Here is a 10,510-nt window from a genome sequence, read left to right as displayed (position 1 = left end):
TGAACATGGAATAATATCAGAAGAATTTGGCTCCAAGTACATTTTGTATGACCTCTTCATTATGGCATGAGGAGTGGAAAGTGGAGACATGAACGTTCAATTTCTAAAAATAATAAAGGATTTGAAGATCATATTTCAAATTCATCATAATCAGATAGCGTATGAACTTGCGCTAAAAAGAGGAGATCACACTTGAAAGAAAGTGCAGCCTCAGGGAAAGGTTCAGTGAACTGGCTGTAGATGAAAAAAAAATCCTGTTACATATAGCTTTAACTACCAGTTTCGTCATTGTTAGTCCAGAGAATAAATAAATATATATTTATACAAGTGTATTTCTCATTTGACAGGGTTTCTACTGAAAACACATATAGCAGGCTTTAGTCACAAACTCCTTGGACATAATAGATAAACACCTGTGGACTTAACTCTCGATTGACTTGTCAAGACGTTTTGAAGCTTCTCGTTTCCATCATTTTTATTCTCTGCACAGAGCATCTGCACTTGATCTACCTTGATCCCCTGAGGTTTTATCATAATCACTAATATATACCTTTTTTATTAATGTTAACTCTGAACTAAATTACAAACTCCTCCTTTATTTAACTGGACACAAAAACAATATATTGGGAAAAATTATATTTATTAATAATTGATAAAAAGTGCGGGAATTCATCGTCTTGTGCACACTGACACGAATTAAACAACAGACTCGTGCACAAACACCTGGTTGATGCCGTTAACTGTCGGACTGACAGAGAGAGATGTTCGCCTGCGTACATTATACTGACGATAGCTGCAAGGCCACTGTCCATGTAAGTCATAGGTGGGGAATGTCTGGCCCGCGGGCCTTATCATTTGGTCTGGCCCTGCCAAGGCAACCGCAGGTGGGACTCGAAATTCAATAAATCTAGGAGCTTTTTTCATAGCAACATAAATTTATATTTAGTGATTCTTAATAATAACGTAAATTTTGAGGGACAAGCAAGGAACGTCCATTACGGGATAGACAGGACACATACTGTACGAGTACATGACAGGACAGACACGTATTGCGGTGACTCGGAGGACAGTCAGTGCCAGGCAGGCTGGGAGTGTGCACGTTGCGAAAGTGTTAACACACTGTGGCGAAACTACGGCGATCCGGTGATGATGAGACGAGATGTGATGAGATGATTCCTCACGACGTTGATGACCTTGCCTCCGATGATTGACGACGATGTTGTCGACTTCTTTGTCGACACAGACGGTAACTCCAATCCAACCTTTATCCACACGTCCACGATCAGCAATCCTCGCAAAAACTGAATGTCAGATGAAGATTAAGGAAATTACAGTACACAGAAAAGACCTCAAGAGCCGATGATACGAACGTTGGATATGTTCCAAATCCAAGATGCAGGATTAGAACAGCGATCAAAGCAAAATAATCACGTCACTGGCGACACACACACTGGATAGTTATTAAAACTTAAGTGGTGTGACATCCTACAAATGGCAACTACAAAGAAAAGAAAAGTTGATGCAGAGTGTCGATCTTTCCAAGAGAAATGGACAATGATTATTTTTTTGTTGCTTTCAAATGTGAAATCATTTGAAGCTAAATTAAGGCTGTGGAAAGTGCAACTCGAAAGGAATAACACGCTGCATTTCCCCACTCTGGAAGGACAAAAGCCTTCTAAGACACTTGAATATGCTGGTGAATGTGCGAAACTAATTGAGGCATTTAATGAAAGATTCAAGGACGTGAAAAGTAAACAAATGGAATTGAACATCTTTGCTACACCGTTCAATGTGGAACCAGCTGATGTGCCTGATAACCTACAACACGAAATCATTCAGCTGCAAAGCGATGATGAGCTGAAAGCTAGGTACAACAACCTCCGACTGCTTGAGTTCTATAAACGTTACATAAGCAATGATGAATTTCCCACTTTTGAGGAGACATGCATTGAAATATGCATCTGTGTTCGGAACAACTTACTGCTGCGAGCAGTTCTTTTCAAAACTTACCAACGCAAAGAGTCGACTGCGCTCCAGACTGACCGACGCAAACCTGGAAAAGCAGTTGCGAGTAGCAACATCATCAATACCAATTAACATCACACACCTCACCAAAGAGAAGCAGTTCCAGCCATCACATTAGGGGTGAGTTAATTAAATGTTTGACCAAATATAGCGGGCTAATTTTTAAATTGATAATTTTGTATGGCCTGCAACTGATGTTATATATATCCAAATGGCCCTGGGCAGAAAAAAGGTTTCCCACCCCTGATGTAAGTGATATGAATTATTTTAGACTAAACGGATTGGATTATTTCAATCCACACCATCTGTACTGGATACAATGGGGCACAGAGAACAACTTTTACAAAGGACAAATCTTATTTATGAAAGGTCATTATATATCCTTTAATTAAGGAGAGACTTAGAAATTCTTGTGAAAAATGCCATTGATGTTTGACGTTCGCTTCCTAAAAACAAATGTATAACTTTCACACTTAGCAGAATTTATGTACCTGTAAAAAGCTAACGTTAGCAAATTCTGACAGGATTGCTTCTAACATCTTGGTAAGTAATTTATGAAGTACTTAAAATTCCAGGTTTTAAACTAATAGAAAGCAGGCAGGACGTCACTATACATTATCCTACTATACTAATCAGTAAATAAACTAAATAAAAACCAAAATCAAATTCCCTTTGGTGTTTTCCTGACTTCGTTAAAATACGGAGAGTTGAAAATGTCCGTGAAGAATCGTGAGATAATATGCAGAAGCTCCCGCAGGCGTGGGAAACAGCCCTGGTGGAGACGCGGTCCTCACCAGCAGGAGAAGCTCGCGGCGCGAGTAACGGAAACTCTCCTCACCTAGAAAACAGTGGGTTTTATTATCAATAACCCTCATCATCTTACCTGAAGTGCTTTATTCTAGACTTTCTATCTCCTGTTAGTGATGATGGGAAGAGCATCATTCCCAGATCATCTTCCCTCGCCCTTTACTGACCCCAGTGTCTCCACTCTGTTCTCAAACAGCCCCAGCAGCGCCCACCAGTCTTCTCCCGACAGAAGAGGAGCTGCTGATGGGCGTCAGGTCCAGGAGAAGACCAGCCCAGGACCTCTTCTCCTGGCCTGGCTGACACAGAGCTTTCTGGGTCAGACACTCTCGCAGCTCACAACAGGCATGTCTTCTACTGTTATACTCCTCTGTATAAGAACAATCATAGGTATAAATAAATGCTGCATAATAAATGCAAAGACCTTAAAATCTTAAGTCATAGCTCCTGGAGGAATTCAGTAAACTCGAAAATAATCTCCATTTCCAGCTAAACCATGTTTTACGCACTTGAGGTTTTAAAAAGTTTGATATGTTGAGAAAGGTAATTAATGCCCTGCTCCTCATGCAGTACCAGTGTGTCAGACTGATAGCCACAGCCTGAGCTCTAACTGCTGTGTTTCCTGTGTTGTGTCAGTAGCAGGAGTGCTGACAGGGCGCCCCCAGGTGGTGAGCAGCAGCACACTGAGAAGAAGAGCAGCTCAGGTCTAGGTCTGTATGTGCTGTCCTTCTGTCTGCACACTGTGCAGCCCAGCAGTATGTGTGAAGAATATCTTTCATGGCAAATAAATCATACAGCACCATTCGAATGTAATTTTGCTACAGCAGAAATAAATTCTACTTCAGGTTCCACAATTTCTGTTTTGCTTTCTTTTTTTTAGGAGGGGGCAGAGACCAGCAGCCCTCTTCCTCACTGTACAGGTACAAAATGTTCATTTCAACCAAAAGAGCTGACTGAGCTCTTGGTGCCGCACTCATGAGAAAGTCAGAAGGTCTCAGTGATTCCTTTCCAATCATTGTAAGAAATAATATTTCATGATGTCAGTTTACACTGTGAGCTGTTTCCTGGTCACTGTGAACACATGCTGTTGCTTTCCAGCTCCAGTGTCGTGTGCTGCTCTCCCCCCTCTGAAAGGACAGCGCCTCCTCTCAGCGTCAGAGGGCCCTTCAGAGAGACCACCCAGCTCCTGGGGTAAGGACCCGGCCGTTCAGATAGTTCCAGCTGCGGATTCACACACTCATCACAAGAAGCCATGACCAGCATTGCTTCTCTCCTGAGAGCCTTGATTTTTCTAAGTGAGCTTACTTCCACCAGCAAGCAATGGCCGCTAAAAGTAATAACATCTCTATTGCTTTACTTTTTACACTTTTGCAGAACTGCAACGAGGGACATTTAGTAAAGAATATATTCAGAAATCTAGCTTGATTGACTGACGTCTTCTTCCTGATCTAGCTAGGATCACATTTTTTAATATCCAATATTCAAAACCGACAATATTTCAAAATGTGAGAATTATGCTTTGATAATATGAGGAACACATGACAGGAAGTGCCCAGAGTGCTTTGCAGTCTCTGGTGCAGCAGGGAGTGAAGGAACAGGGCAGCTCCAGGTCCCCTTAGTGCAGCTCAGACTCCAGCCTGTCCCAGGGCTTCCTCAGTTGACCCTGTCCTTCTGTCCACAGGTTCCCCAACCTGGGAAACGGCTGCAACATAAATGCTACCCTGCAGTGTCTCTCTGGGCTACCGTCCTTCTCCAGCGACATCCTGAGGGAGGGGCACAGCTGGGACACGATGCCCCAGACTCGGCTGCTCAGGTACTGGAGCCCAGGGCAGGAGGAAGGAGCTTAAAGAGACCGAGACGGACTCGAGAACAAAATAAACTCGCGAAGTCACACAAGTCCTCCTGACTGTGAAAATGATAACTTCCAGTGGAAAACAAAGATGTAAATTGAACCTGTTGTTTAGATCATGTGTCTTAGTTTTCCTTCTGTTTCCCAATACTGAGATGTGCTCCTCTAGTCCACTGACTTGCCTCTGTTCTGCTGTGTTGAGGAGTGTCCAGACTGTTCTCTTCCTTGCAGGTCGTTTGCTCACCTGCTTGCAGGGAGGAACCAGAGCAGCCTGAGTCAGAAGGAGGAGCAGCTGAGATGCATTAAAACAGTCATCTCAGCTGCTCATGAGGAGTTCAGTGGAGACAGGCAACAAGTGAGAGCTTCGCAACTAAGACATGTATCACTCTGTCACATATATTAGACATTGAAATGCACCTGAAGAATCCACAGAATGTATTCCACTACTAAAACCTCAAAAAATATCCACAGAATTAAAGTGATCTAACTGCTTCCTGATTCTAGTTACAGGCAAGGCTTTGAAGAAAACACAGTGCTCTACTGGGCAGTGTTGTTGTGCAGCTGGTGGCACTAGTGTGCTCTGGATTCAGTTCACTTCCAACAGACATGCTGGCCAGATTAACCAGTCTCTGTAATTTGCCTGTGTGGGCAATTCGTCTCCCAAACCCCTTTTATGCTGTTAGGCTTCACCAGAATTGGATCCTGTAGTGGAGGGCTGGCACACACAGTTGATGAACACACGACAGGAAAGAACTCTGTCTGCTCAGGTAGGCTGTAGGTCTCCTTCACAGCAGAGCTGGCATCTCCCTAACACACAGCTCTCTCCCTGCAGGATGCTCATGAGTTCCTGAGCCACTGCCTGTCTTAACTGAAGGAGGAGGGACAGGGGCTGAATCTGGCCTGGGCCCGACAGGTGCTCAGTGCCCAGGGCGCCCAGCCAGAGGGGGGTGAAATGCCTCCATTTTACACCTGTCCTGTGATGGCAAATTTCGAGTTTCAACTCCAGCAGAAACACACCTGCATGAGGTCAGTTTCTCAGGAAAAGAGCTACAAGTCAGTCTTAGTAATTAGAGTTGATTTTGGCCTTGAAAGGAAATTGGAAGTGTTTGGAGTAATGGGTGGTCGCATGTCTGCCTCTCTGTTCTCTGAAAGCTGTGGAACTCAAGCCACCAGGACAGAGGTGTTTCACCACCTGTCTCTGGACCTCCTCCCGCTGGGCTCCATCCAGGACTGCCTGGACCTCTACTTCAAGGTCAGTCTCGACGCTCGACGGGACGAACACGGGGCTTTTTAACATGTGCCTCATGAGACAGGTATCATGGTTTACGGGCAGGATCAGAGGAGAACATGGGTTTTGTGTCGGAGAGAGAAGAAATAAGATTGATTCCACAGAAGTGAAGTTCACTGTTTCTTCATAGAATATGTGTGTGTGTAAACTCTAAGCAATGATAAAGCCTCAGGCTCTAATGTTGCATTTTTATCCTACATCCTGATTTCTGCAAAGTTTTTTTTTTCTTAAATCTAAACTTAATGATACTGTTGATATGATATGGCTATACAGGGTGTACAGTTATTTATTTATATGTTTTTTTCAAGTCTGGCTGGTGTCACATCCTGATTGTGTCTCTGAAATTGTAGCCTTCTTTGTTTTCTCCATGTTAAATTCCCAGGTTTTAAAGCTATCACGTGAATCAGTCCTAATCCGAGCTTCAACATGTTATTCAGTCTGAACATAAGTGGGTCTCTTGAAATTGTGACCTCGACTAGGTTGTCTCAGTTGATCACAGACAATGTCTCTTCCTTCGCCCAGGATGCAGAGATTGAGCGGAGGTGTCAGAGCTGCTCAGGACAGCTGGCCTCTGTCACCTCAAGCTTCAGCACACTGCCCAGGTAGGTCTGCGTGCAGCTCACAAGCCCACACCAGTGTCAGAGAAGTTACTGTGTAACTGATTCACTCTGCATAGACTGATCTTAATGTGCAGCAGCATGGAAGCCTGTTTCCCATCTACAGCGCACTAGGCTCATAGGAAATGACAGCTGAGACTCTCTAGTGGTCATTCTGGACTGAAAGAATGTGAATAAAGAGTAAATTGCTGCACTGTTGATTCATGAGAGTGTCTCATATAACTGGAGTGAATTGTGCTTCTTCACTGATATTCCCACTGTTCCCCTTCCTCTTCCTCTGCTGAGCAGAGTGCTGATCCTGCACTTGAAGAGGTTCAGGTACGACATCACGCTGCAGTACAACACCAAGCTGGAGGAGCCAGTGGTCATCCCCAGCGGCTTGACCACTCAGGCCCACTGCAGCGGTGGTGTCCAGCTTCCCCATGATCTGGACTGGACAGCTGAGCCCACAGTGTGAGTCCCTCTTCGGCCCAGAAACAGTCACAGTGTCAGCAGCACAGAGCAGCTGTGTCAGTGGAGTGTAAAACCCAGCTCTAACATATTATGAGACACTACAGGTGTAGCAGAATAACACAATTCTAGCACAGTTTCTTCCACTGCATGCTCACACTTCAGCAGTCTGTACTGTAATCTTTTAGTTTTGATGCTATTTAAAACATTGTATTTGTGCTCCAAGCACAAGGAACTGCTCTGTATTGCACTGTATAATCCAGTACATAAGCTCCAGACTGAGTACATGAAGACTAGCCAATTATTACCACTGGCAAGTGACAGAGAGCAGGTAGTCAAGGAGAGTTTTGTGTGCTGTAACTCTGGGGAGAAAGCACCTGACCTGTCGGTCTGCTTGAGAGCAGAGCTCACACTCTCAATGCTGTCTCTACAGGTTGTTAGAGGGGCTCAGTGAAGAAGAGCTCCTGGCTGCAGTCCTGCAGATGAGCTTGCGGGAGAGCCTGCAGTCAGGACCTTCCACAGCCCCTCAGGACAAGCAGGGAGAATCACCAGGTAACCCCCCATTCACCTCTGGCCCACATCTCCTTAACAGTACTGACACCTTCACACATATCCGAAAACACCCACAGCAATAGATGAGCAGAATCTCATTCCTGTCAGATCACATTCTTCCTAATCCTCAAGTCCTTTTCTCAGTCCTAAACTGAGCATCAGATCATTTGTTCATTTCTCTGATGAGTGGCCGTGCAGTGATCTGCTTCCTAACACAGACCTGTGATCAGTTCACTCCACTTGGAATAACAAACTCCTGAATTACTGTACCTGTCATTACTTCAGATCTACAGTACCTGGCGCATTCTAAGGGGATTGTCCTCAGAAAATCTCTTTCATTTATTATTAAGGACAATAATGTGTCCTCTTAAGATGTCCAGACTCATGAAATGATAAAATCTTAAAATAGTTCGTCTGCTTCACGTTTTCTGACATGGTCATTATAGCCTTATATATTTCTTAAGTTGCACTTTCAGAGACATGTGTGTTCACATTTTTTATTTCTGGTTTCCTTTTCCTGAATGTCCTTGAAAACAGAGAAGCAGAGCCAAGTGGAGCCTCACTGTGAGACAGAGACAGTAGCTCAGCACAGACAGCAGCTGGTGAGGAAGGGGAGGGAGAGAGATAGCGGCAGCAGGGAGAACATGAGGGCAGACTCAGACAGAAGCTCAGAGAGAGTGACAAGAGTTTGTGTTGGAGTCAGTGAGAGATGGGGTCTTTGAAAGAGAACAGAGAGCTGAGTGAGAGTTTAGGTTTATGAAGAGAAGAAAAGAGGATTGAAGAGATTGTAGAATGCAGCCCAAGTGAGGCAGTGGTGAAATGTCACTCACCCTGCTTCCTGTGTTTGTTTCAGAACGGGGAACCATCAACAAACTATCAGCTCATCGGTGTCCTCAGCCATGTTGGGAGAATTTCCACCTCTGGTAAGACAAATTCAAAAACCCGATCTGTTATCACAGCGTTTATGAGCAGTGCAGTTATCTGAGGAGCTTCCTACTGTTGTGTGTACAAGAACATCAGACAGAGATGAAAGGGACACAATATTGGTGAGGACAGTGTGGTCCTGCAGTGACCCATCCTTGCACAATGTATAGGGAGCTCAGTGTCTTCAGGGACCCTGGATGTGGTGACAGACATAGTTCTGATCTCTTAAGGTTGTGGCTCAGGTCAGACAGAATGGGAACCAGGAGAACAAGGGGGAACAGGAGGAAGGAGCAGTGAGCCAGACGAATCCATGGGTGGTTTTTGTGAACAAAAGACTCTGTGCTTCCCAACTACATGCTATACATTTTAGATCATATGGGAAAAACATATATTTTTAAATCTTTACAAATGTTACAAACACAACAGAACTACCACATCAGCTAAATACAGTACATGAAACAATGCAATGCTATTTTGATGTAAAGAAATCTACTGACACTGCCTGTAGAGTCAATGAAAAGTCCCTTGGTGGTTTGTCACTGTGATGTGTAATAATGTCTCCCTGATGAGAGAAGCCTCATCTCTCTGTGTCTCTGCAGGTCATTACATTAGTGACGTTTTTAACATCGCGGAGCAGACGTGGCTCCAGTGTAATGACCAGAGGGTGAGGAGGACAGATGAGCTGTCTGTGCTGAAGGCTGGAGAGAGGAATGCGTATATCCTCTTCTACACGCACAGGTACAGACTGATTGGTTTTACAAGCAGATTAATTGCCCTAACGAAATGTTTATGACTTGTTAGTGTAGGATCAGTACTGAACTGTGACAGACAGTCAGTGTCGGTCATGGCCTAAGAGGAGCCAGCTGTGGGTTGTTGTCCTGACACCTGACAGCTGAGCTCCTCCTATTTAAATGCACTGTGTCTCGTAAACAGGTGTGTGAGGTGAAGAGGAAGAGATCCACACCTGGGACTGGGACTGGGACTTTGACTGGGACTAATAAAAGTGCACTGAAGTGCCTGTTTCCTCTTTAACCCAAACTTTGTGCTGTTCATTTTTTATTCAACCAGTAACATTAACGTATGCAAATATCAGAATTAACTTTTTTATTACTTTCACTGCAATGAACATTATTCCCATTGATTAGATCACATCATCACATCAATAACTTCTGAAAAGACCCCTTAAGAGTGTTTTCATTTATATACCCTTACATTGAACTATATGAAATTACACATTTAACCCACTGTATCCCTTGTCCTCAATATCCCTGCTCCCCCTGAGAACCAGCAGTGTGGAGACCTTCTCAATAAAGAAGTATACATACACACTTAAAGTGACTGACTGTTTCTTTCTGTGTTTTGCTGAATTTATTCCCCTCCACGGGCTGTTTATCTCAACAGAGATCTCCACACTCACTGTGGCGGCACTCTGTGCGTTAAACGATGAAATACTGAGGACCCATTACTTCATGCGACGAAGGTCTATTGTATAGTGGTTGGAATTGTATTGTAGTTGAATATTATGTCACTCGGAAAGGTCAAATTAATCTATTGAAGTACCATGTTCAGTCACATCAACACGCGTGTCCGTGTGAACCGACCGCTGTTTCAGTGACCCGCCAGCAGGGGACGCGAGCGAGGCTGCTTTTCACATAAGCGTGTGAGCAGCAGCTGAAAAGTGAACATATAACGGTCGACCTGTGGTGATATAGAGCAGCTTTAATTATCAGTCTTTGTCAGTTTACTGATTTACAGAAATCTCAATTCATGTGTTGGGCCTGGATGGACTCTCCTCTTCATGCCTGAAGTGCAACAGTTACATTTCCCAGAGACTAACGCGTCTAACGTACGTCCGGATTTTGCCTGGAAATGTCCTCTATTTTGATCCTTATATCTCCTTCCCGGGGGGAATTTTCAACCGGGGTAAAGTTAGCTCGAAGTTCGAAAACGATTTTGGCACGCCTGTAGCGCTTTCACGAAACCTCTTAGAGTTGCGAGAAT

The 10,510-nt window shown here is 44.1% G+C and overlaps 1 protein-coding gene across 1 annotated transcript; it reads left to right on the top strand.

The window, feature by feature from the left end:
* The first annotated feature begins 2,951 nt into the window (after positions 1-2,951).
* LOC148821786 (ubiquitin carboxyl-terminal hydrolase 37-like) lies at positions 2,952-10,173 on the top strand. Its single transcript, XM_088929979.1, has 15 exons — positions 2,952-3,147; positions 3,710-3,749; positions 3,928-4,020; positions 4,511-4,642; positions 4,910-5,033; positions 5,362-5,445; positions 5,553-5,704; positions 5,831-5,930; positions 6,489-6,568; positions 6,872-7,036; positions 7,467-7,585; positions 8,123-8,187; positions 8,439-8,508; positions 9,109-9,247; positions 10,122-10,173. Exons 1-15 carry the CDS (start codon positions 2,952-2,954, stop codon positions 10,171-10,173), a joined length of 1,611 nt encoding a protein of 536 aa, XP_088786105.1.
* Positions 10,174-10,510: the final 337 nt, after the last annotated feature.

The sequence above is a fragment of the Atractosteus spatula genome, chromosome 13 (assembly GCF_055471065.1).
Source record: "Atractosteus spatula isolate fAtrSpa1 chromosome 13, fAtrSpa1.hap1, whole genome shotgun sequence".
NCBI lineage: Eukaryota > Metazoa > Chordata > Actinopteri > Semionotiformes > Lepisosteidae > Atractosteus > Atractosteus spatula.
The sequence above is the reverse complement of the archived record's forward strand: the minus strand, read 5'-3'. Positions and strand labels throughout refer to the sequence as shown.